At 43.6% G+C, this 27029-nt stretch overlaps 1 protein-coding gene across 6 annotated transcripts in view; it reads left to right on the top strand.

Moving 5' to 3' along the window:
- CLPB (ClpB family mitochondrial disaggregase) overlaps nucleotides 1-27029 on the top strand; it is a 144252-nt gene that overhangs the window by 46947 nt on the left and 70276 nt on the right. For 4 of the 6 annotated variants that reach the window (XM_058446442.1, XM_058446443.1, XM_032166875.2 and 1 more), the window contains 2 exons: nucleotides 8514-8617; nucleotides 15974-16063. In XM_058446442.1, coding sequence (XP_058302425.1) covers nucleotides 8514-8617; nucleotides 15974-16063 — 194 coding nt within the window. The remainder of the gene's footprint in view (nucleotides 1-8513; nucleotides 8618-15973; nucleotides 16064-27029) is intronic. The other 2 variants (XM_032166874.2, XM_032166873.2) reach the window with 1 other exon arrangement.

The following is a 27029-nucleotide window of genomic DNA, read 5'->3' as shown; positions in this document are numbered from 1 at the left end:
TTATAATCTGTTCTACCTCACCCTCTAGTTCTTGGCCTCTGACCTCATATACACCTTTGCTTCCTGGTGTGTGGCCCTTAATTAATTTTATTTTGACTGTGAACTTCTTGGTACTCCCTGGTGTTGGCCTACTGCTGAGCCTGTTTTCACCATCCCTGCCTTAGATTTCTCTAACCTGGCTAGCCTCCTACCCTGTTTCTGCCCTGCTGTATGCTATATGCTATAGTTTCAGTGAGGTTCTTTTGGTGATCAAAGCTAGTGGTGAATCATACTCTTGTAGCCCTCTAGCCCGATCTGGGCTAGCTTCTCTAAGAAGGGCCTGACCCGTTTGGAGCTCTTGGTTAGATACTTTACAAGTACATGAAGGCTGTTGAACAAAAAACCTACTGGCCATATGTCAAGGTGTTTGATGCCACTGTTGGTTACTGAGCAGCCATGGTTTCTTTAGCCCTGTCTATACCCCACAGTGGTGCTGCTGCCTTTCGAGTATTATTAAAAGTGAAGGGAGGGCCAGGCGCAGTGGCTCATGCCTGTAATCCTAGCACTTTGGGAGGCCGAGGCGGGTGGATCACGAGGTCAGGAGATCGAGACCATCCTGGCTAACACGGTGAAACCCTGTCTCTACTAAAAATGCAAAAAATTAGCCGGGCATGGTGGTGGGTACCTATAGTCCCAGCTGCTCAGGAGGCTGAGGCAGGAGAATGGTGTGAACCCGGGAGGTGGAGCTTGCAGTGAGCCGAGATTGCGCCACTGCACTCCAGCCTGGGCAACAGAGCAAGATTCCGTCTCAAAAAAAAAAAGTGAAGGGAATCTTCTCTGAGGTTTCAGGATGAGTCACTATCTTGGATGCTTACCCTCTTTGGCCTCCAAGTTTGTGAAGTGAATTGCCCATTCCCTTTGATTGGGTTAGCAGCCCCAGGGTCGATCCTAGTCACTCTCTTCTCCCCACCCTGCTAGACCACCGTCTGCCCTCCGGGACCAAGGGCAACATACATGGTTGCTTGGACACGTCCTACAGCCTGCAAATTGGACAGATGGAATCAATACTCATGAACCTGGAGAGGCCCAGGTAGCACAGTTAGTGACACTAGCTGCCTGGAGGGACAGCCTGCCATGGGAGGGGGTGTGATTGAATGGTGATTGGACACAGCAGCTGAGGATTAACCAAATTACGTCCCTTTGAGTTTAGATCGACACTTGGATTTTAACACACATCCACTTGTGCAGAATATAGAAGAGCTGCCTTCCTAAACAGGACTATGCCAGCATGAGTGCTAGGGTGGTCAGGTATAGATCTGGTGCCCATCACAGCCCAGATTCATGTGATTATTGCTAAGATTATACAAACAGAGGGTAAAGAGCTTAGATTTATGGAGCTTTTTTTTTTTAATATGTCAGGCACTATGGAGTTTTACATACGTATGACCTGTACGGCAGCCATCATTATCTCCATTATTCTGGTAAGGAAATGAAGGCCCAGAGGTATAGTAACTGGTCCAAGAACACACAATCAGTAAATGATAGAGCTTTGATTTGAACACAGGTCTCTCTGTGCTTATTATAAAATGCCATGCTGTCTTCCCAATTTAGATGTCTTAATTCGTATGTCTCCTGACTTTCCTTAGTCCAGCCACAGGGCCAGGTACATAGTAATAATAACTAACATTCATTGAGCAGTTGTTATGTGTCAGACACTGTTCTAAGCTACTTTATGTGTATTAACACAACCAGATGAGCTACTCTTATTATCCCTAATAATTATTATGAGGCCGCAAAATGGTGGTTTTCTAATTTCATCATTCCTTCTACAATTATTAGTTTTCATTCTATAGTAAGACAGAACTTTCCCTTCTCTCCCATTTACTTATTAATTTTCAATGTGGACTTCAATGGAGAATCTTATTTTACTCAGTGGGTTATAATTATATATAATTAATGGGTTATAATACATTACTATCATTATTCACTCTGATGCTCTGATCATCCCAGATTTTACAGCCAGTTTTCTTAACTTCTGTGCCATACTATTTCCCTATCAGACGTTGTTTTGCAGTGCCTTCAGTTAGTTTGCCTATCTGTATCTGCTTTTTTCTACCCTCTTGGCTTTAAACGTTCTGGGAAATAGGAAGACTGACTAATGCCAATCTTAATCCAAATTGTATATAAACTGAGAATAAATAGTCTCCAAATGAGAACCCGACAGACTTCTATGAATTAAACATGTGAGTTTTAGACATAGATTTTAGCTGCTTAGAGACCCTTCTCATTTCTCTTTGAAATCTTAATTCATATTCTGGATAAGTTACCTTTGAAGGTAATTTTAAAAGCTATTTTAGGTAAGGTGAGTAGGCACAGAAGACTCACTTAACTGATTTAGGTCACATATAGAAGAACCACTGCTATGTAGGAGATGGAGTCTGGTTTTGGGCTTACCTATGAGGACTGTATCTTTGTGTGCATGGAATTTAGTGAAATTCATTCATTCGTTCAGCAAGTAATTGAATCAGATACTGTGCCTGTTGAAGGTAATGAAATTCAAACCAAATGGTACGTGGGAAACCATCAACATTACTGGTTACAAATACTAAAAAACTATCAAGGAAGAGAAAACAAACTATAGTTTGGCTTTTTAATAGTTACGATAAGTAATTTGTTTAAAATGCTTACCACTTCTGCTTGCAGAAGCATTAGCAGTTTTGAAGGTTAGTAAGCAAAAGATAGACACCCTAAGAGAAAGATGGGCAAAGGACCTTAATAAGGGATTTGTGAAGAAGAAGCACAACTGACTATTAAACATATTTAAAAAAAAATTCATCCTCACTAGTAGTCAAAAAATGCAAATTGAAAGAGCAGTGTGATTCTATTTTCTGTTTTCCAGATTGACACATTATGGAAAAGAAGAAAAAAACTACTCTATTTTGGTAAAGGAAGGCACAGCAGTTACTCTCATACAGCATACTTTGCTAGTGAAAATAAAAATTAGCACAATCTTTTTGCAAAGCAACTTAGTAATATTTATAAAACTCTTAAAATGCTTACACTTTTTGATGTAAATTTTACCTCATATGAATTTATCCAAAGGAAATAATCAGAAATATATTACTAAAATATTTTAAACAATCTATTGTTTTATAATAGGGATTGGTTAAATCAAGCATGGAATAGTCTTACAGTGGAATACTGTGTAGCCATTTAAAACAATGTGGGTTTTTTTGTTGTTGTTTGTTTGAGACGGAGTCTTGCTGTGTCGCCCAGGCTTGATTCAGTGGCGTGATCTCGGCTCACTGCATCCTCCGCCTCCCGGATTCAAGTGATTCTCCTGCCTCAGCCTCCCAAGTAGCTGGGATTACAGACATACACTACCATGCCCAGATAATTTTTGTATTTTTAGTAGAGACAGGGTTTCACCATGTTGGCCAGGCTGGTCTCGAACTCCTGATCTCAGGTGATCCAGCTACCTTGGCCTCCCAAAGTGCTGGGATTATAGGCATGAGCCACTGTGCCTGGCTAGTAAAACAATGTAATAGACATATAATACATGGAAGGATGTATGTGCATTCAGAGAGAAAGTTCATATATGATCCCATTTTTATTAATAAAAGTGTGTATATATCCATTGAAGAAACTGGAAAGATGTTATATGTTCTAAGACCGTTTCTTCCTTTGGTTATCTATATTTTCTGTTTTTTTGTAGTGAACATGAGCCCTTTTTTATTAGAAGGGAAAAAATGTATTAGTGGGAATATTACATAAATCGCAGGAAGAAGGGAAGCTAACATATGGAGCCCCTGCCTCTGGTCATACTCCCTCTTTTCACACAGCCACTGGAGTGATTTTTGTAATTGCAAAGGTTTGGAAGGAAACTTGCCAATCTATAAACATTAGTTACTCTTGGAATTTGGACTAAAGAGATGCATGTACCTTTAATGTTCCCATGTGCTTGAGAAGAATGTGTGTTGTACTGCTGTTGGATGGAATGTTCTGTATAGGTCTCTTATATCCATTTCGTCTAAAGTGTAGTTTAAGTCAGACATTTCCGTATTGGTTTTCTTTCTGGATGAGCTGTCCATTGCTGAAAGTAGGATATTGAAGTCCCTACGGTTTCTGTAGTATAGTCTATCTTTGTCTTCCCATTGATTAATAGTTGCTTTATATATTTAGGTGCTGTGATGTTAGGTACATATATATTTACAATGTTATAGTCTCTTGATTAATTGACCCCTTTATTATTATATAATGACCTTCTTTGTCTCTTTTTACAGTTTGGACTTAAAGTCTATTTTATTCCATATGAATATCGGTATTTCTGCTCTCTTTTGGTTCCCATTTGCATGCCATATCTTTTTCCATTCCTTCATATTTAGTCTATGTGTGTCCTTATAGGTAAAGTGAGTCTTGTAGGTAACATACAGTAGGATATTACTCTTTTTAATCCATTTACATTCAAGGCAATTATTGATCGGTTAGGACTAACTTCTGACATTTTGTTGGTTTCTGGTTGTTTTGTAGAGCCATTGTTCCTCTCTTCCTCTCTTGCCGCCTTCCTTTGTGATTAGGTGATTTTCTTTAGTAGTATACTTATATTCCTTACTTTTTACCTTTCATGAATCTACTTTAGGTTTTGCTTTGTGGTTACTTTACACTTTTATTCCATACCTGCCACAAACATATTCTGTATTTTTAGTGTCACAATTTACATATTTTTGTATTATATATCCCTTAACAAATTATTGTAGCTATTATTTTTAGCAGTTTTGTATTTTGACCTTAATACTAAAGACAAAAGTGATTTACTTACCACCATTTACAGTATCATAGTATTCTGAATTTAACTATGTGCTTACCATTACCAGTGAGGTTTTTGGGGTGTTTTGTTTGTTTTGAGATAGGGTCTCATTCTGTCACCCAGGCTGGAGTGCAACGGTTGATCTCAGCTCACTACAATCTCTGCCCCCAAGCTCAAGTGATTTTCCTACCTCAGCCTCCCGACTATATGAGACTACTGGCGTGTGACACCACGCCTGGCTAATGTTTGTATTTGTTTGTCTGTTTTTGGTAGAGATGGGGTTTCAGCATGTTTCTCAGGCTTCCAGTGAGTTTTATACTTTTGTGTTTTTGTGTTGCTAAGTAGCATCCTTTTCTTTCAACATGAAGCACTCTCCTTAGCATTTCTTAAAAATTTATTTCCATCAGACCTGTCTAAGAAATATAAGACAGGTCTGGTTGTGATAAACTCCCTCAGCTTTTATTTCTCTGGGAAAGTCTATCTTTCTTTGATTTCTGAAGAAGAGTTTTGCTGGATATAGTCTTCTTAGTACCTTTTGAATCCCTTATTATTTTGCTTTTTTCTTAATGTTTAACTTCTTAACTCTAATTTTTTTTTTTTTTTTTTTTTTTTTTTTCTGTCGCCCAGGCTGGAGTGCAGTGGTGCGATCTTGGCTCACAGCAAGCTCTGCCTCCCGGGTTCATGCCATTCTCCTGCCTCAGCCTCCTGAGTAGCTGGGACTACAGGCACCTGCCACCACGCCCAGCTAATTTTTTGTGTGTGTGTATTTTTTGGTAGAGATGGGGTTTCACCGTGTTAGCCAGGATGGTCTCGATCTCCTGACCTCATGATCCGCCATCCTCGGCCTCCCGAAGTGCTGGGATTACAGGCGTGAGCCACTGCGCCCAGCCTGTCTTTAATTTTTGATAGTTTGATTATGATATGTCTTGGTGTAGTCTTATTTGGATTGAATCTTATTGGAAACCATTGGCCTTCCTATTTTCAAATAACTGATTTTTGAGTTCACATATTGTGTCTTCTGCTTGATCAGTTCTGCTGTTGATGCTCTGTGTTGCAGTTTCATTTGATTCATTATATTTTTCAGCTCCAGGATTTCTTTTGATGTTTTTTAAAAAAATAATTTCAACCTCTTAAATTTGTTTGGGATGTTTATTGTTTTCCTGATTTTGTTAAATTGTTTCTCTATATTTTCTTAATGTTTGCTAAACTTTCTTAAAACAATTATTTTTAATTATTTGTGAGGCAGGTCATGAATATCCATTTCTTTAGGGTTGGTTACTGATCCTTTATTTTGTTCTTTGGGTGGGATCAAGTTTCCCTGATTGTTCTTGAGTCTTGTGGCCATGCTTTGGTGTCTGAGCATGTGAAAAAGTAGGAACTTATCCAGTCTTTGCAGATTGGCTTTGCCTGAGAAAGCCCTTCACCATTCAGCCTGTCCAGAGATTCTGGGCAAACCATCTTGTGTGGTTCATGAATGAGCTTGGTGCTGGAGTCCTTAGGCAGGCTGGCCTGGTACCTGGGTCAGCAGGTGAGTGGGCCTGGTGCCTGGGTTCTTAGGGTTGAGCTTGAAGCCTGGGCCCACTGGAGTGGACCTATTGATTGGGACCACAGGGGTGGGCTTAGAGCCTGTATCTGCGGGGGCCAGCCTGAAGCCTAAGTGCATAGGGACTGACCGTGTGATGGCATGGGCCTTGAGCCTGAATCTGCAGGGAATGGTTAGTCACTGGGATTGACTTGGCGCCTGCATCCATTTGGACGGGCCTGGAGCCTAAGTCCACAGGGGTTGGTCTGGTACTGGGGCAGACCTGGAGCCTGAGTTTATGGGGGTTGGGCCTGGGCCCTGGGTCCACAAGGGCTGGCCAGGAACGTGGGTATACAGGGATGGTCCTGGAGTCTCAGCCCTTGGGGGCCAGGCTGTTACTGGCATCTGTTGGAGTGGGTCTGGACCTTGAGTCTGCTGGAGCAGGCCTAGGCTTTGAGTTCACTGAAGTCTGTGGCATGGGGACTGGCCTGCAGCCTGGGCTGGCCTGTTCCTGGGCAGGCACGGAGCCTGGGTCTGCGGGTGATGGTCTAGAGCCTGGATATGCAGGTGCTGCCCCAGAGGGTAGGTCTGTGAGGGCCAGCCAGGGACCTGGGTCCACGGGGGCTATCCTGGAGTCTGGATTTGTGGGAGCCAGCTCAGTACTGGGTCTACTGGGATGGGCCTGGGGGCTGCTAGAGCTGGCCTGGAGTGTGGGGCCACAGGGACTGGTGTGAAACTGAGCAGGCCTAGAGCCTGTGTCCACAGGTGCTGGCCCGGTGCCTAAGGCCAGGGGTACTGACCTGGTGCTAGGGCAGGCCTAAAGCTCTGAGCTGTGTGGACTGACTTGGCTGTGGGCTGGGCTGGAGCCTGGGGTGGACCTGGAGGCTGGGTCTGCTGGTGTAGGCCTGATAACTAAGGCTGTCAGGCCGACCCAGTGCTAGGGCAGACCTGAAGCCCGGAGTCATGCCCCAGCCGGTTCTGGGGGGAGTCTAGAGCCCTGGGCCACCAAGGCTGCCCTGGCGCTAGGATGGGCCTGGAGATTGAATCTGCAAGGCGGGCCTGAAGCCTGAGTCTGTAGGGGCTGGGCTCGTGTTAAGGTGGGCCCAGAGTCCATGACTGCTGGGGCTGGCCTGGCACTAGGGCCAGAGTCGGGCTGCTAAAGTCAGTCTGGCTAGGAGGCAGATCTGGAGCCTGGGGCTATGGGGTGTGGCCTGGCACCAGGGCCAGCCTAGAGGCTTAGTCTGAGGGTATCAGCCAGGAGTTTGGGAACCTTCCAGGCACTGAGTTTTACTGAGGTGGGCCTGGTTTCAGGGTCCAAGGCAAAGTCCAGCCCTCACTTCCCTCTCCTTCCCCCATGAGTGTATGTATCTCCATGTGTACCGCCTGGAGTTGGGGCAGGGGTGATATGGGTAAGGGGAAACTGTCTTCCTACCCTCTGTAGGTAATCTGTTCTTTACCTCTGTGCTACGCCCAGGTGCTATAATCTCTCATTTGGTTTACTTAGCTCTTGTGAAGGTATTTTTGCATGTGGATAATTGTTCAAATTGATGTTTCTGCTGGGGAGCAAGTGCTGGAGAGTCCTGTTCTGCCATCTTGCTGATGCCGTAAGGGCTTTCTTGATCCTGTTTCTTGTTCTGCTGCACATTTCTCCTGTCGTAACCTTTATCACACTTTGAGCTGTAGCTTTATACTTAATTATTGTTTTTCTCAGCAGACTGGCCCTAGCTTCTTGAGGTCACAGACCTCAGCACCTAAAACAGGGACTAGAACATGGCAGACATTTGATAAGTAATTGTTGGATAAACAGTTTGTATTTTAATAATTGTGGAAACTGGGCCTTAGAAAGGTGTTAAGTAACTTGTCCCAAGCTTCTCAGCTGATAAGTTTCAGAGGCTGCTGCCTTTTTTTTTTTTTTTTTAAATGAAGTTTCACTGTGTTGCCCAAACTGGTCTTGAACTCCTGGACTCAAGTAATCCTCCCAAAGTGCTGGGATTACAGTCATTAGTCACTGTACCCGGCTAAGATTTCCTGTCCCTGTCTTTCCTATCCTTGTCTTTTACACTCCCAGAGTTCATGGTTTTTTTCCCACTGTATCACTCACATGAGCAGAGACAGCTCCAATCCCCAAACATGCTTCCGGATCTGGGTCTGTACCTCCTGGGCCTTTCTTGCTTTTGACACTTCTGTCTTTGTGATTTCTTCTAGTGTGGTACAGGTCCTGCTTGCTGCCGGGGCTGATCCAAACCTTGGAGATGATTTTAGCAGTGTTTACAAGACTGCCAAGGAACAGGGAATCCATTCTTTGGAAGGTAAGTGTGGGCTGTCCTGCTTCTCTGAGAGCTCTCCTCTTGTGGCTTTCATGCAGCCTTGCTCTGTGGTGTCAGCTCTATCAGCAACTCAGAGTGACAGCCTGCATGTTCTTTACCTCTGTGGACTCATGGGACCCCAAAGGGCTTGGAACAGCTGCCTTTCACAGTCCCCTGGCTCTAACTTTATGTCACTTCAAAAGAAGTCTTGGGGAAAGAAATAGAGGCCTGATTTCATGACCTAATTGGGGGTAGGAGATACATTTCAACTGGTGTTTTCCTGAAAGTGCTTCAGCCTGGAGAGCTGCAGATGAGTGTACAACGGAGCAGATTTCAGTAAAATAATTAAGGCAACTGCATGGAATGTGGATTTGTTCCTCTCCTGTTTCCTGCAGGCTTACCTTGCCCCATTCCTGCCCCAGAACTAGACAACAGCCTCACTGGATTCCTCAGCCTCAGAAGTCCCTAAATACTACTACTCTGAATACTGCTTTTCCCCCCTCCTAAATGTAAAATGCAATCCTGTCTCTGGGACTGTCCCCTCAACTTACTCTATGATCCAGGATTTAGTGGACACTATTTAGTGGACCTTCTCTGTGCTTTGATGTCTAGCCTCATAAAATGAGGTCATCATCAGTGCCTCCTCTGGGATGTCTGGGATGTTGTGTTGGTGGTGGTTTGAACTTCAGAATGAAGAGGCTCTGGGGTGAGTCTTGGGGATTGAATTTCCAAGGTAGGTGTTTGGATTTGCAGTAGGGCTCGATCATGTGTCTGTTGGAGGGTACCTCAGCAAGTCCGTCTATGTTGTGTCTGGTGAGTACTTCTTCCAAAGTGGGATTGAAAAAACAGCTGGTTGCTTTGGCTGCAGTCAGAAATGAGTATTTTACATTTGAGCTTTTGTTTATCCAGACTGTCCCCACTGCTTTTCCCTTGTCCTGGATCATTCACAGAGGCTGTGATCCCTCTGAGATTGCCAGCAACAGGGTAGCTGAGCAGTGGCTGCTTTAGTGTTAGCAGTGATGCCAGGAGGACAGACAGCCTCTCTGACTGCCTGAGAGCCAGAACATTGACCCTGGGGGAAATTCAGCTAAGGGGAACAATGTGCTCAGCCTTCAGAGCTGTAAGGCTGCCAGACTGACGTGGTATGTGGTAACTCAGAGTAGCAGTGTTGTTGCTGCCCTGGGGAGAAGGTTTCTCAAATCAGTGGCATGAGAGGAGTGTCTAAGAGCATTAAGGCATTGCTGCCCAGATAAAGTGTGAAGTTACCCTCTCCCTTCCCTTCCACCTCTCTAAACCTGGTCCTTCTCTTAAGGCTCCATTGCTAAGGCTAGATCCTCCACAAAGGCTTCCCTGTCCTTGACAATAATTGCAACCTGCCCTCAGCTGCTCTTTTGAATATTCTCTAGATCTTGGCCTCTTGTATGGTTATTTGAACTCTCATCTACCGATATGTCCTTTCTCTCCTTCTCATGTGCAGGCCACGATCTTTGTGTCCTTGGATTCCCCACTGAGCTGGAGGAATTGTGTTTATGTTTTAAACAGAGAATTTCATGAGTACCACCTTGCCGTCTATTTGCAGCCTGATATGTGGGGACTCAGCTTATGGGCTATCCTCTTCTCATTCAGGCACAGCATTGCAGTGCTCAGCTCTGTCTTCAGTTTAGGTGCTGATATGGTTTGGCTGTGTCCCTCTTCAAATCTCAACTTGAATTGTATCTCCCAAAATTCCCACGTGTTGTGGGAGGGACCTAGGGAGAGGTAATTGAATCATGGGGGCCAGTCTTTCCCATGCTATTCTTGTGATAGTGAATAAGTCTCATGAGATCTGATGGGTTTATTAGGGGTTTCCCCTTTTTGCTTCATCCTCATTTTTCTCTTGCTGCTGCCATGTAAGAAGTGCCTTTTACCTCCTGCCATGATTCTGAGGCCTCCCCAGCCATGTGGGATTGTAAGTCCAATTAAACCTCTTTTTGTTCCCAGTTTCAGGTATGTCTTTATCAGCATCATGAAAACAAATTAATACAGGTGCTCTCACCAAAAAGCAAGGTGGAGCATTTGTTGAGAGGGTAGGGCCAGCTGGACAGGAGGGGATTCTTCTGAGTGCCTTCTCATCTGCTGTCAGGATTCTAGCAGGGCTCCGTAAACATTTTTTTATTTTACAGAATCTCAGAGCTATGAAGCCATCTAGTCCAACTTCTGCTGTCACACTGATCTCCACGATGTACATTCATGTTTTGTAGCTTTGTGTTTTAATGGTAACCTCCAGGGTGATACTCACATTCAACATTGTAGATCAGTAGTCAGCAAACTTTTTAGAAAGAGCCAGATAGTAAACATTTAAGCTTTGTGGGCCAGTTGATCTCAGTTGTGACTACTTACCTTGACCATTGTGATACAGAAGCAGCCATAAACAATACACAAACAAATCGATGTGGATATGTTTCAATAAAACGTTATTTATAAAAACACACAGCAGGCTGGATTTGGCCCAGAGGCTGTAGTTTGCCAACTCTGCTCTACATAGTTTTTTTTCTGCATTCCTAGTTCAAGGTTACATAATTTCTTTTTCTTAGTTTTTCCTGCCTTCCTTCCTTCCCCTTCCCTTCCACGTCCCTTCCCTTCCCTCCCCTTCCCTTCCCTTTCCTCCCCTCTCCCCCCTCCCCTCCCCTGCCCTTTTCTTTTCTTTTTTTTTTTCTTTTCTTTTTCCTGGTCAACCTCTGGATTATTTTTAACTCTTATGCCAGACAGCCTACATTCTGGGTAGGTAGGTAGATAGGGAGAGATAGACAACAAAAATCTTTGAAAAGGTTATCATGTCCCCTTATGAAATAACAATTAAAATATCAACTATCTCTTATTTCATATGATCTGCAACTTTAGTAGTAGGGTTCCTGTGGATTCACTTGTTTATTCAAAAGTATTTATTGATCACATTCCTGTATACCAGGTAGAGTTCTAAGCACTGATGAGTTAGACAGACAAGATCCCCTGCCATCATGTTCTTACTTGGATTAAAACATTTATAAGGACTTTATTAAATACAGAGTCCTAGAGCACATGGTCAGGATAATTTTGATGCATTATTCAGCATTCTCAGGTGTAATTCTACCAACCTTCATTCTTTTCCATCCTCCATTCCTCTGCTTTGTTCACAAAATTTTAAGAGCTTTTTCCCCAGATTTCTTGCAAAAATTAAAATGTTTCTAGCATTTGTCTTATTTTCCTGTCTAATAACTCTTTCCAAGAAAGGAAATCAGGTTATTCTGGCATGTTGATTTACTGTTCTTAGGGAACTCATACTGGTACCCAGAAATTACCCAAGTGTTGAAGAACTGTTATAAAACGCTGGGCGCCGTGGCTCATGCTTGTAGTCCTAGCACTTTGGGAGGCCGAGGCAAGCAGATCACATGAGGCTAGGAGTTCGAGACCAGCCTGGCCAACACGGCAAAACCCCATTTCTACTAAAAATACAAAACTTAGCGGGGCATGGTGGCGCATGCCTGTAGTCTCAGCTACTCAGGAGACTGAGGCCAATCACTTGAACCCAGGAGGCAGAGGTTGCAGTGAGCTGAGATCACACCACTGCATTACAGCCTAGGTGACAGAGCCAAGACCCTGTCTCAAAACAAAAACAAAAACAACCAACTGTTAAAAAAATAGTAATAATAACATCCTAGAAGTTTGTCAGGAATCATTAATAAACTCACTGTGGCTTGCAAGATATATCTGTCCACTTTTTTTTTTTTTTTAATAGTTCTAGACTACCTTTGTCTGCCACAGTTTTCTGGTGGCTGGCTCTATTTTCCTGGGTGTATCAGTTTGGATGTGCTCTGCTGTCCAACTTGGTGCACTGAATGTTCTGTCTTGGACCTGGTTAGTGATAATCCTTTAGAATCATCTCAGGGCTCTTCTCTCTCATCAGCCTAAGCCTTTAGCTTCTTAACCATGTCTTTCCTTTTTCCGTTTAAGGAAACCTCATTTTTTTAGCCATTTAACCAATATATATTGACTGCCAGTTGTATGCAAGGCACCATACCCAGCTCCGACTCATTCTCATGAATGAAATAGAAACAAAAGAATCCTGTAGTTCTCTTATTTTTGTATTGGATTGACTTTTTCATGAAAAATTACCTGACTTGTAGGGATAGGTGAGGAAGGTAGAGTAAAACAAGAGGTGTAATTCCCTTTCCCTCGAGTGTGTCTAGGCAAATTCACAGGAAGGTCACAAGCTCAGGAAAGTTGGGCAGTCCTTCGCTATTATATTAGACTATGGAGTCAATGCCAAGTCCATGAAGTTCACTAAATTTCTAATAGATATTTCTGTGGCCCTTGGCCTGCAGTTAGTACGGAAGGAAGGTGTAGTTTGTGGCTGTGGCAAGACCTCTCTAACCTCCAATGATACATTCCTTTTCTTCTGTATCAGTATTGTTGTGAATATCAAGAGATAAAATATGTGATGTGTGGATTGTAAAGTGCTCTACAGTTGTAATTGCTTATTAGTTTCATTTATGTATAATTCAGCATGTTCTTACCGAGTGTCAGGCACTCTGCCAGTTGCTGGGATTATGTAAATGATTATACATAGTCTAGCCCCTCATCAGTGCTCCCAGTCATTTACAGAGACAAGCCTGTAAACAAGGAATCACAACGCAGAGTGATAAATGCAATGGTAGCTACACAAAGTATGTAGGCAGCACTGCTGTAAGTAGTGCTGAGCTCTACCTGAGAAGTGAGCAGGCTGGTGTCTGGGAAGTGTCACAGGGTAAGTGACCTGGAATTGGGTCTTAAGGATGAGTTGGAGATTGCCAGAAAGGCTAAGAGGGATGGACCTTCCAGGCAGAGGGAACAGTCTATGCAGAGGCGTTGGGTGGGGATTAAGGAGTGACAGCAGGTGGAACCATCTGCTGCAGGATTGAGGAGAATAACAAGAAATAAGGCCGGAGAGTGAAGAAGGCTACACATAGGAAGGACCTCGTAAGGCAGTTCTAGGGAGCTCATTCTCTATTCTGAAGGCCGTTGAAGGATTTTAAGCAGGGCAATGTCGAATTCACACTTGCATTTTAGATGGACCATTCTGACAGGGTGGAAGAGGAATTGGAGGGGAAGGATTAGCAATGGTGCTTGACTTTTTAGGGATAATGGACTCCTTTGGGAATCTGTAAGAAGCTATGCTCCTGTCCTCCAAAAATACATTTAAAATATCTGGAGATTCCTAAAGGTGATCTTTGGGAATAGAGTAAATAGATATTAGCAGAATATTAGAAGATTGAGTACTCAGTGGATTGTGAGAATTGATGGAAAAGGAGGTATGCATGGTGACACCTCAGTTTCCAATTTGAGTGAATATTTAGATATGTGGGTCTGGAGAGCTCAAAGGATTAGTTTGGCAGGAGATAGGGATTTAGGAGTATTTTCCATTTCCTTGGGAGTTAAAACAATTGATGTGACCGAAATTGCCCAAAGAAAGGATTTAAAATGAGGGGGTGGTAGGAGGACAAGTCCTTTACTCAGGATACCAGTGTTTAAGGTGTGAGCAGGAAAAAGGATCCAGGCAAGAAAACTAAAAGATATCAAAGATGCTTTGTATCTGTTTTACCTGCTGAGAACAGACACAGGCTAGGGAGGAAAGAAACTTCTTTGCCATCCTTGCTGAGACTTTGTCTTTGGTTATGCCATTCCTAGTGACACTCTTCTCTTGTGTCACGTGAGCATTTGCTCTTTAGCAAGAAGCCTACTTAGCTGGGTTCACTTTTGTCAAAGTTGGTGTTTCTGGGTAGAGGGCAGTCTTACTGGTTCAGGTAACCCAAGGATGCTTGGTTTGGAAATCTTGTTGGCCTGATTGTTCTTTCCTTTCCCTCCAGCCCTCAGAGTGGCATCTTCAGAGGCACACTGGTGTCCTAGAGAAAGATTGGGCTTCAGTACTAGATATCTGAATGATTCATCTAAGCTCTATTACTAGATGTGTGATCTTGAGTAAATAACTTAAAGTCTCTGAATTTCAATTTTCTCATCTGTAACATAGTAACAATACCCATCTTATAGGTTGTTAGGATGATTAGAGATAATCATATATATTTAAAGCACAGTGACATTTAATGAAGAATTTCTCTATGGAGGTGGGTTTTGGCAAAGTGTAAAGCAGGAAGCCTGCCTAGGAGGTATTGAGCAACTCACCACTCAAGGGGTACTAACAGCTGAGATGTCTCTCTAAGATGTCTCTCTAAGACATCTCTAAGACATGATGGGCTGAGATGTCTGCCCATCATGGATTCTGTAAAGGGGATTCTTGCCATGGGTCATTGGATTATCTGGCCCCCAATGCCCCTGTCAGCCATGTGATTTCTAATGTTCTAGAAGCTCTAGGCTCACTATCAGAGCAAGTAATGTTCTTTTTTTTTTTTTTTTTTTTTTTTTGAGACAGAGTTTCATTCTTATTACCCAGGCTGGAGTGCAATGGCATAATCTTGGCTCACTGTAACCTCTGCCTTCTGGGTTCAGGCGATTCTCCTGCCTCAGCCTCCCAAGTAGCTGGGATTACTGGCACCACCACCACGCCCGGCTAATTGTTATTTTTATTTTACTAATACTTTTAGTAGAGATGGAGTTTCACTATGTTGGCCAGGCTGGTCTCTAACTCCAGACCTCAGGTGATCCACCCGCCTTGGCCTCCCAAAGTGCTGGCATTACAAGCATAAGCCACCGCACCCAATGTGATATTCTTGAAAGAAGTAGGATTTGAGTTGGGCTTTGGAGGATGAAGAAGACGGGGTAAAATAAAAAAGCAGAGGGCACAGCTTAGAATGTCTGTGAGATGGAATAAATGCAGAGAGAAGTATGAGGATCATAGCTGTTCCTCTGCCAACCTATTCCCTGATCTCGACCACATTCCATTCAGTGCCTTGAGCCCTACCCATGCCCACTCCAGGAGTGTTCCACTTGTGGCTGGCTAATGGGTGGGGGCCCTAATCTTCAGATGGAGGAGGTAATAAATTAGTGGTAACAGTAAACAAGTCGCCCAGCCTGGGATGCCGCTGGCTTCTTATAAGTAACTGTTATAAACATTGGGTGTCTGGGGCTGTCAGAAATGCAAGCAAGCATTTTGAGTGCCTCTCATATGTACAATTAAAACAATAAAACACGGAGAAACGCAGCCAGAGCAGGCTATAAATCAGCTTCTCTTCTCAGCTCCAAGTGGCAGCTGAATAAAGATGAGTGGGGCAGAAGCTGGGTTGGCATAGGGCCCTTCTAGGGGTAGAGGGCTTGGACCAACCCCATCAGCCTGAGTGCCCCCTTCCCACAGCTCCAGGGCCTGCAGGACTTGGCCTGCTCCAGCTGACCTCCCCATCTCTGTGTCTTCAGATGGGGGACAGGACGGTGCAAGCCGGCACATCACAAACCAGTGGACAAGTGTCCTGGAGTTCAGGAGATGGCTAGGACTCCCCGCTGGCGGTAATGGAACTGCTTTGTATAATATTTCTCCCCCTCCCCAGGACATGCCAAGGATAGTCTCATCTGACTATCTCTTTTACTCAGTATAAGTGAACTACCCAGCACCCACTGTGTGCCCAGCCTAACCCAAGCATAGCAGAGAGAATGCATGCTCTTGGAGAGCAAAAACTCAGATGAGAATAATAAGGCTCCCAAGGAAATAAGAATCCCCTAGAGAGCTTGTTAAAACACAGGTTCCTGGACCCTACCCTCAGAGATTCTGATTGAGTATGTCTGGGGTGGGACCTGAGGTTTTGCATTTCTAATAATAGGCCCCTACCCTTTGAGAAGCATGATCTAGACTACAGGTAGTAGTTGTGGTGTTGTGCTTGAACTGCTTAAAAAATTCATCTGGGCCTTCACCTCCCTACCAGAAATCTTATTTTGCCACTTTAAGCTTCTCTCCTAGAGAGGCTATGTGTTTAAGCCATGGTATTATATGTGTGCAGAACACTTAATAGCTCTGACACCTGGAGCAGTTTTCTATACCTGCCAGAGGCACTGTCTCCTTATTTGTAAAATAAAGGTTATTGGGAGGCAGTATAGTACATTTACCCCCAACCTAAACCCTAGAACATAGAAGAAATTCTGTGAATGTAAACCTGTGTTTCTACATCCTCCTTCTCATTATATTCTTAACAGAATGTTAGTCTTTGACACAGCCTTCCAAATGCTTTTCTCTGGTAGCAAACTGTTACCCTCAAAGAGCCAAATATTATTTAGAGTCTAAGGAATGGCTTAGCCATTACCTAACTGTGTGACCTTGGCAATTCTTTTTCGCTCTCTGAGCTTGATTTTTGCATCTGTAGAGAATAATATTTCCTACACCACAGGCTTATTTTAAGGCCCAAATTGGAGTAATGAAAGCGCTTGAGAAAATACAAGACATTGTGCAAATGTAAGTGCTTGCAAGAACAATAATTAGTAATAATAAAGATGTAAGACGTTGCCAAGACAATATTTGACAAAGGGTCCAGTCAGAGGTACAGATAACAAGGACTATCAGAGCTCAGAGAAGAGAATCTCTGGCTGAAGAAGTCAAGGAAATAAAATGACATTTGAGCCTCAAAGTATAGGAAGGTTTTGGACAGCTGTATGGAGGGTTGACAGGTGTGTGCAACTGAATGTGAGTAGAGAAGGGGTGTGCTATATTCAAAACATACAGAGTGGTCGAGTGTGGTGGCTCATGCCTATAATCCCAAGACTTTGGGAGGCTGAAGCAGGAGGACAGCTTGAGCCCAGGAGTTCAAGACCAGCCTGGGCAACATTGTGAGACCCCATCTCTACACAACTTTTATTTTGTTTTATTTTATTTTATTTTATTTTATTATTTTATTTTATTTTATTTTATTTTAGAGACAGAGTCTTCCTGTGTTGCCCAGGCTGGAGTACAGTGAGTGGCATGATCCCAGCTCTCTGCAACCTCCGCCTCCTGGGTTCAAGCAATTCCTATGCCTCAGCCTCCTGAGTAGTTGGGATTACAGGCACGTGCCACCATGCCTGGCAAATTTTTTGATTTTAGTAGAGACAGGGTTTCACCGTGTTGCCCAGGCTGGTCTCGAACTCCTGAGCTCAGGCGATCTGCCCACCTTGGCCTCCTGAAGTGCCAGGATTAGTAATGAGCCACCACGCACTGCCCAATATGTATATTTTTTAATTAGCCAGGTGTAGTGGGTTGTGCCTGTGGTCCCAGCTACTCAGGAGGCTGAGACAGGAGGATTGCCTGAGCCCAGGAGGTCAAGGCTGCAGTAAGCCATGATCACGCCACTGCACTCCAGCCTGGGTGACAGAGCAAGACCCTGTCTCAAAAAACAAAGAAACCACTCAGATATGAGAAACAGAAAAATTATGTTTCACGCTGATAGGTGAACATGTTAGGGTGAAGCAGGCGCACAGCAGAAGATTAATCTTAGAGAGTAATGAGCAATAAAGATGCAACATTAGTAGAGTAGGACCAGATCAAGACTCTTGGACTTTATCCTTTAGACAGAGAAGAGCCTTGAAGTTCCTAAAGGGGAGGGCACTGCAGGAACTGATTCCTTCCAGGGTAGAGAAGCAGAGGGAGGTGATAATGAGATGACGATGATGATGATAGCTGCAAGGATAGCAGATAATATTGATTGATACTTACTTTGTATTCACAGTAACCCTATGATGCAGGTACTAAAGGAAACTAAGGCAGAGTGAGGATGTCAAATGCCAGCAGAACTGCCTCCTGCTCTTGTATAAGACCCAGCAACCATATCAGCCTGCATGTGCCCCCAGCTTAGTCAGCTCAGATCTCTGGCTTGTCCAGAGGCTTGGGAATCTGCCAGGCCAAAAGCTGTGTGGGCAATTTATTATTTTTAATAATGTCACAGCCCCTTCCTCATCCTTTTCCAGGCTCATTCAGAGACTTGTCACACTCCATGGCCAATGTTTCTACATGTCATTTCTCCATAGTGCTGGTTCTGGCCACCATGGAGTTACCAGGATACATTTTGGCCAACTGCATGATTAAATGAATCAGCCAGTTAGGTTAATTATTTCCATCCTTTTAGCCCTCCAAACTCTGTGTGTGTGTGTGTGTGTGTGTGTGTGTGTGTGTGTGTGTGTGTGTGTGTGTGTATGTCTGTCTGTGTCCTAGGAGAGAGAGATAGACTAGTTGACATGTTTTACTAAACAGAATAAATTTGATGCATTTATAAAAATAAGAAAAAATAGGATTGGGTGGCAAAGAACTAGTCTTATGATTTTTAACTGATTTACATATTTTGTGTATAAATATTTTTTCATCAAAAGTTCCAAATCAGGGACGGGTCCCACACACCACACAAAATATATTAGAGACATTTATATGGATAGCAGGAAGGGAGACAGAGGGCTGAAATTTTCCAGGCACCTAGTGATTGATAGGGGCTGAGGCTCCCCCTGACGCTTTATTGAGTTTCCGATGATTATCTCTCGCTGAGACATTTTTTACAGATGACGGTCGAGCTGTCACAATGGACCATGGGGGAAAAAAACCCAACAATAATAACACTTTAATCTTTTTACTGCACTGCTCCCTAGTATCTCAGATTCATCTTCCCTGACGCACGCAGTTCATTATTCTGCCCCTCCCTGGATGGGAAATAAAGGAAAATAAATATATATGTAGACACACTTACCCACATACATACACACACACAGACTATATAAAAGAGACCACCTCAGAACCAGAGAGGGGCAGAATTTATTGTTCTTTTTGCAAGTGTTGAGGTTTATTAGTAGAGATGCTGGGTTGGCTTGGAATTGGCTATTAATTACAGCATTTTGTATTTGTTTTTTATTGCGAGTTTTTAACATCTTGAAGAAAAGGCAGAGGAGAGGCAAGCAGGTGTAGAGATGGGGAACACAGAGGGACCAAGTTTGACCAACCAAGTAGCATAGCTGCTGAGAAGCAAAGAGCTGCCACCTTCTTGTTGCCATCCCTGCCCCAGAGGATCCCTGGAGCTCAAAGAATACTGCTTTGGATAGGATGGGGGTGGGGGAGGAGGGGGAAGAGGGTGACCTCAGGGTACTTATAGGACAAATCTAAGGGAATCTAGATACTTGTGAGCATGTCACTGCTCTGAGAGTTAGGAGAGGTGGGAAGTAGAGGAGGTTAAAACAGAGTTGTGATGGGTCTGTAGATAACCAAGTAACAGATTCTTAAGAGTTTGCCCCACCTTATGAATTTGGTGATGTGAAGGTGAAATGTGGGCTCTGGAAAGCACCCCCTGGGTCTGCACTAAAAAGAAGGCTCCTGAGCCAGAGAGGATGCCGCACTGACTGTCATGGCCACAGGCAGGGACAATAGCCTGTCTTCTTCAAGTTCCTTGCCATCCTTCCTGGTCTCGCCCTTCCCTTTCATGGAGGTGAGAGAAAATGTGCTTGGGGTCCCTGTGGGAAGGCTGCCCTCGAGGTGTCTCCAGTGGAATAAGTGTTGACCCAGTCTTAAATTCATCAACTCTATTCTGAGCCCCCATGCTACACTAGGATGGGGTGATAATGAGGTGAGGTCCTATTCCTAAGGAGAAAACTTCCAGTCCATGGGCAGAAAGCATGATGTCTGTGAGAACCGTTTTCAAGTAGGGGATGGTCCTCCAGCCATCGGCCAGCCTAGGTGACCATGAGTGCTTTCTCTATATAAAGGATAAAGACATGTTGAAGACACAGTGTCTGTCCATCAAGAACCTGTTTCCTGCCTGAGGAGACAAGCTTAACATCCATTCACTAAAGAAGTGTTTATTAAGCAACCTGCCATACTTAAGAGAATATACATGAAACAATCTGAGAACACACAAGACTATGTAAAAGGAAATGTTTACTAATTTGATATAAACAGAAGGCATAGAGGAAAGGTAGATCAGTGAAAATCAAGATGCTTGAATTGTAAAGTGTGGGTAAAATGTGTGTAAATAAGAGAAAGCATAATAAAGCCATGTAATCACTTAGAGAAAAAGAGTTATAAGCCTTGGAGTTGAACTTTCCAGCTCAGTCAGTGACTGCCAGTGTGACTTTATAAGATACATAACTTCTCTAAGTGTCAGTTTCTTCATTTAATGAATAGGAATAATAATATAACAGCCTAGTAGGGTTCTCATGAGAATAGTCGTAAAGTTCCTGGCACAGTACCTGGGCACATAGTGAGTGTTCAATACATGAAACCATTATTTTCTTACTGTTCTGTTGTATATTTAGTTGTCTGAGTATTGGAGGAACACTCTTAGTCTTGGGATGTTAGCCTTCAGGATTCACCTGTGACTCTCCACTAGTATGAAATGGGCTGCCTGGAATGAGCCTGACATATTCTACAGTGTTAGTATTAGAGGTGATTCTAGCCAGTATTGGAATGACATCAGGAAGAGGAAAAGGTACAATAATAAATTTATTACCATTTATTGAGTCCTTACTACATGCCAGGCAATATGCTCATCTTCTTACATATATTTTTTAACCTAACAGCTTTATTAAGATTTAATTTACATACTATACAATTCACCATTTGTTTTTATGGAGTGTGAATTATATATCAATAAAAAAAGAAAGAAAATGAATGATACAAGAGCTTAAAATAGAAAAGCTTCTCTTCCTCTCCTCTCACACCTCACTAGAATTCCTACCTCATTTTTTTTAAATTTTGTATCAAATTATTTTTATTTCAACTTTTCTTTTAGATTCAGGGGCTACGTGTGCAGGTTTGTTACCTGGGTATATTGCATGATGCTAGGGTGTGGTGTATAGTTGATCCTATCACCCAGGTACTATGCATAGTATCCAATAGTTTTTCAACCCTTGCCCCCCTTCATCCCTCCCTGCTCTAAGAGTTCCTGGTGTCTATTGTTGCCATCCAACAGGGTACTCATGTCCATGAGTACCCATTGTTTAGCTTCCACTTATAAGTGAGAACATGTAGGCTGGGCACAGTGGCTCACGCCTGTAATCCCAGCACTTTGGGAGAACATGCAGGCTGGACACAGTGGCTCATGCCTGTAATCCCAGCACTTTGGTAGGCCAAAGCAGGCGGATCACTTGAGGTCAGGAGTTCAAGACCAGCCTGGCCAACATGGTGAAACCCCAACTCTACTAAAAATACAAAAATTACCCGGGTGTGGTGGCGTGCCCCTGTAGTCCCAGCTACTTGGGAGGCTGAGGCACGAGAATCACTTGAATCCAGGAGGCAGAGGTTGCAGTGAGCCTAGACTGTGTCATTGCACTCCAGCCTGGGCAACAGAGAGAGACTCCATCTCAAAAAAAATAATAATAATAAGTGAGAACATGCAGTATTTGGTTTTCTGTTCTTGTGTTAATTTGCTTAGGATGATGGCTTCCAGCTGCATCCATGTTGCTGCAAAGGACATGATTTCATTCTTTTTTATGGCTGTGTAGTATTCCATGTAGTATCCCATGGTATAGTACCATGTTTTCCTTATTCTGTCCACCACTGATGGGCACCTAGATTGATTCTGTGTCTTTGCTATCATGAATAGTGCTGTGATGAACATATGAGTGCATGTTTCTTTTTGGTAGAACAATTTGTTTTCTTTTGGATATGTACCCAGTAATGAGATTTCTGGGCTGAATGGTAGTTCTAAGTTCTCTGAGAAATCTCCAAACCGCTTTCCACAGTGGCTGAACTAATTTACATTCCCTCCAACAGTGTATAAGCATTCTCTTTTCTCTACAGCCTCACCAATAAGAGCCATTCTGACTGGTGCGAGATGGTATCTCATTGTGGGTTTGATTTGCATTTCTCTGATGATTAATGATGTTGAACATTTTTTCATATGTTTATTGGTTGCTTACATGTCTTCTTTTGAGAAATGTCTTTGTCTTTTGCCCATTTTTTAAATGGGATTTGTTTTTTGCTTGTTGAGTTGATTAAGTTCTTTATAGATTCTTGGCCGGGTGCGGTGGTTCACACCTATAATTCCAGCACTTTGGGAGGCTGAGGCAGGTGGATCACCCGTGGTCAGAAGTTCAAAACCAGCCTGGCCAACATGGTGAAACCCTGATTTAGAAAACAGCGTTTTCTTTTTTTTTTTTTTTCGAGACAGGGTCTCGCTCTGTCGCCCAGGCTGGAGTGCAGTGGCTCAATCTCGGCTCACTGCAAGCTCCACCTCCTGGGTTCACACCATTCTCCTGCCTCTGCCTCTCCAAGTAGCTGGGACTACAGGCGCCCGCCACCACGCCCGGCTAATTTTTTGTATTTTTAGTAGAGACGGGGTTTCACTGTGGTCTCGATCTCCTGACCTCGTGATCCGCCCGCCTCGGCCTCCCAAAGTGCTGGGATTACAAGCGTGAGCCACCGCGCCCGGCCAGCGTTTTCTAAAAATACAAAAATTAGCCGGGTGTGGTGGTGCACACCTGTAATCCCAGCTATGTGGGAGGCTGACGCAGAAGAATCGCTTGAGCCTGGGAGGCGGAAGTTGCAGTGAGCCAAGGTCACACCATTGTACTCCAGCCCGGGTAACAAAATGAGACTCCATCTCAAAACAAAACAAAAGACCCACATAAGTTCCTTATAGATTCTGGATATTAGACCATTGTCAAATGCATAGTTTGCAAAAATATTTTCTCCCATTCTATAAGTTGGTTGTTTACTCTGTTGATAGTTTGTTTTGCTGTGCAGAAGCTCTTTCATTTAATTAGGCCCCATTTGACAATTTTTGTTTTTGTCATAGTTGCTTTTGAGGACATAGTAATAAATTCTTTGCCAAGGCTGATGTCCCGAAGGGTATTTCCTAGGTTTTCTTCTAGGATTTTTATAGTTTTAGGTTTTACACTGAAATCTTGAATCCATCTTGAGTTGATTTTTGTATATGGTGAGAGGTAGAGGTCCAGCTTCATTCTTCTGCATGTGGATAGCCAGTTATCCCAGCACCATTTATTGAATAGGGAGTCCTTTCCCCATTGCTTATATTTGTTGACCTTGTTGAAGATCAGTTGGGTATAGGTGTGTGGCTTTATTTCTGGGTTCTCTGTTCTGTTCCATTGGTCTGTGTGTCTGTTTTTGTACAGTGCCATGCTGTTTTGGTCACTATAGCCTTGTAGTATAGTTTGAAGTCAGGTAGTCTGATACCGTTGGCTTTTTTCTTTTTGCTTAGGATTGCTTTGGCTGTTTGGACTCTTTTTGGTTCTATATGCACTTCACCATTTAGAGTATATAACTCAATGGTTTATATAGTATATTCACAAGAGTTGTGCAAACTATCATGACAATCAATTTTAGGACATTTTTATCAATCCATAAAGAGACCTCGTATTCATTATCAGTCACTCATCATTTCTCCTCAACTATTCCCAGCTCCTGGCAACCACTAATTTACTTTCTGTCTCCATAGATTTGCCTAATCTGGACATTAAATATAAATTGAATCTTATTTTATTTTTTGAGACAGGGTCTTGCTCTGTCCTCCAGGCTGGAGTGCAATGGTGTGATCACGGCTCACTATAGCATTGACTTCCTGGGCTTATGGGATCCTCCACCTCAGCCTCCTGAGTTGCTAGGACCACAGGCATGTGCCACCACAGCCCCCAGTTAATTTTGTATTTTTAGTAGAGACGGGGTTTCACTATGTTAGCCAGGCTGGTCTTGAACTTCCAACCTCAGATAATCCTCCTGCTTCAGCCTCACAGAGTGCTGGGATTACAGGTATGAGCCACCACGCCCAGCCTCATTGTGGTTTTCATTCGCACTTTCCTGATGGCCAGTGATATTGAGCATCTGTTCATGTTCTCTTTGGCCATTTATATGTCTTATTTGGAGAAATGTCTATTCCAGTCCTTTGTCCATTTTTTAAATTAGATTTGCCATTGACTCTTTGAGATAGGTGATATTATCTGTTTGGAGATGAAGAAGCTGAATCTCACAGATGTAAATAAAGTCACACAGTCAGTTTCGCTTTCCAGACTTGCTGACTCCAGCCCCCATGGTCTTTCTAATACACGTTGCTGCCTGCTGAGGATTCATACTGGGGTCACCAGGGTCCTCTATGTGGCAGGAAGGGAGGAGGAAAGGAAAAAGGTGGGAAGGAAAATCTGTTTGAAGGCTGGGTGCAGTGAGTGGTTCATGCCTGTAATCTTAGCACTTTGGGGGGCTGTGGCAGGAGGATCACTTGAGCCCAGGAGTTTGAGACCAGCCTAGGCAACATAGGGAGACTCCATCTCTCTATATATTTTTTTTTAATAAAAAAATTTTTTTTGGCTGGACCCAGTGACTCACACCTGTAATCCCAGCACTTTGGGAAGCTGAGGCAGGTGGATCATCTGAGGTTGGGAGTTCGAGACCAGCCTGGCTAACATAGTGAAACCCCATCTCTACTAAAAATACAAAATTAGCTGGGCATGGTGGCGTGTGCCTGTAATCCCAGCTACTCGGGAGGCTGAGGCAGGAGAATCGCTTGAAACTGGGAGGCGGAGGTTGCAGTGAGCTGAGATCATGCCATTGGACTCTAGCCTGGGCGTCAAGAGTGAGACTCCATCTCAAAAAAATAAATAAATAAAAAGTAATTGGAATACACTTCATGCTGAAGCTCTCTACAATTTTTTTAGTTTGAATGGTGGTGGAAAAGATGAAAATGATGAGATGAAGTAACTCATCCAAGTTGGAAAGTCGGAGACCTTTCTGGTGGGTTGTAGACAACTCCCTCACATACACACACATTGTAGATGCCATTCCTGAGCAGTGGCAAGAAGGGGCAAGTGCTCTGCTTCTAACTGGTGCTGTGATGCCTCAGCAGGGTCTTAATTTGTATAGAGTCTTCAGTGAGAGGAAGCTGAGAGGCCAGAGGCTTCTTCCTAGAGACTTTTGATAAGAAGTTAGCTTAGTTCCTGAGCTTCAGGTCGTATCAACCGACCCTGAGTTATGTGAGGCTTGGGCCTGTGGGCATTGGCAGAAGCTGCACAGTACAGAAGATAGAGCAGAAGCCATGGAGCCACTCAGGCTTAGGGTCTAGTCCTAGCCTACCACCAACCAGCATTGCAAGTTGAGCAGGCCATCTAACCTCTTTAAGCCTGTGTTTCCTCATCTGTTCAATAGAGATGATAGTACTTGGCCCTACATGGATTGTCATGAGGATGAGGGAATGATTGCCTTGAAGTGCTCCCTACACTTTAAAACATGATACAAACGCAAGGGGTTATTCTTTTATTTGTCTTATTAGTCATAGAGGTTCCCTCTCATGGAAACATGTTCACATCTTTAAAGTCAAGGGCACTGCTAGACATCCCATAACATTAGATGGCACCGGCTCCTGGGAGTGGCCAGTAGAGGCCGAGAGGGACTCAAAGCTAGGGTTGCCTTCCCCTGCAGAAATGAACAGTAAATAAAGCTTTTGTTATCTAGAGACCACTGCAGGATTTTAACAAGGGTTCAGCTGTCAAACAAGAAACTGCTGAGTGACACCCAGTGAAACAGATGGTTCTTAACTCAGAACTCTATTCTCATGCTCACTGTGCCCTCCCTCCTTCCCTCCATCCCCTCCCCTCCCCCCCGTCCCTTTCCTTCCCCTCCCTTCCTTCCTTCCTTCTTTTACTTTCTCTTTTTTTTTTGAGACAGGGTCTGGCTCTGTCGCCCAGGCTGGAGTGCAGTGGCGTGATCTCAGCTCACTGCAACCTCTGCCTCCCTGGCTCAAGTGATCCTCCCACCTCAGCCTCCCGAGTAGCTGGGACTACAGGCACGTGCCACCACACCCAGCTAATTTTTGTATTTTTTGTAGAGTTGGTGTTTCGCCATGTTGCCCATGCTGGTCTCACACTTCTGAGCTCAAGCGATCTGCCTGCCTCGGCCTCCTAAAGTGCTGGGATTACAGGTGTGAGCTACTGCGCCCACCTCACTTTGCCCACCTCACTGTGCCTTTCTGAGAGGAAAGTATATGCAGGAATCCTCAAGTGAAGCCTTTTTTCACAGAGAAAATGCACTTTTGGAAGCCCATGATGAGATAATAACTAACATTTATTGAGAGCTACCAAATGCTAGGCACTGTACCCAGCCCCTTTATTCATAGTGTCTCATTTAATCCTTACAACATCCCATGAAGGCATTACTGTTATTACCTCCACATATAGATAAAGGAGCCTGGCACAGAGAGGTTAGGTAAATTGCCCAAGATTACACAGTCAGTAAGTTCAGAGCTGGGATTCAAACATAAGTGGTCTGACTCCAGAGCCCCAACAAATACTGTTGACTGGTATTACTTTTATTTTTATTATTCCAAAACCAAAGATAATATTAGGACCTTGTTTATGTTTGATGTATTTATTTGTTGATTCAACAAGTATTTGTCAAGCACATACTTATGGCCATACACTGTTGGGCAATGGAGAAGGTAGTCACACTTCCTGTGTTCATTGAGTTTTTTGTCTAGTGGGGAATTGTAGTCAAGTAAGCAAGTGCTTACAATACACCACATGTTCTCACTCA

This window comes from Hylobates moloch, unplaced genomic scaffold, assembly GCF_009828535.3.
Source record: "Hylobates moloch isolate HMO894 unplaced genomic scaffold, HMol_V3 SCAFFOLD_11, whole genome shotgun sequence".
In the NCBI taxonomy this organism is placed as follows: Eukaryota; Metazoa; Chordata; class Mammalia; order Primates; family Hylobatidae; genus Hylobates; species Hylobates moloch.
The sequence above is the reverse complement of the archived record's forward strand: the minus strand, read 5'-3'. Positions and strand labels throughout refer to the sequence as shown.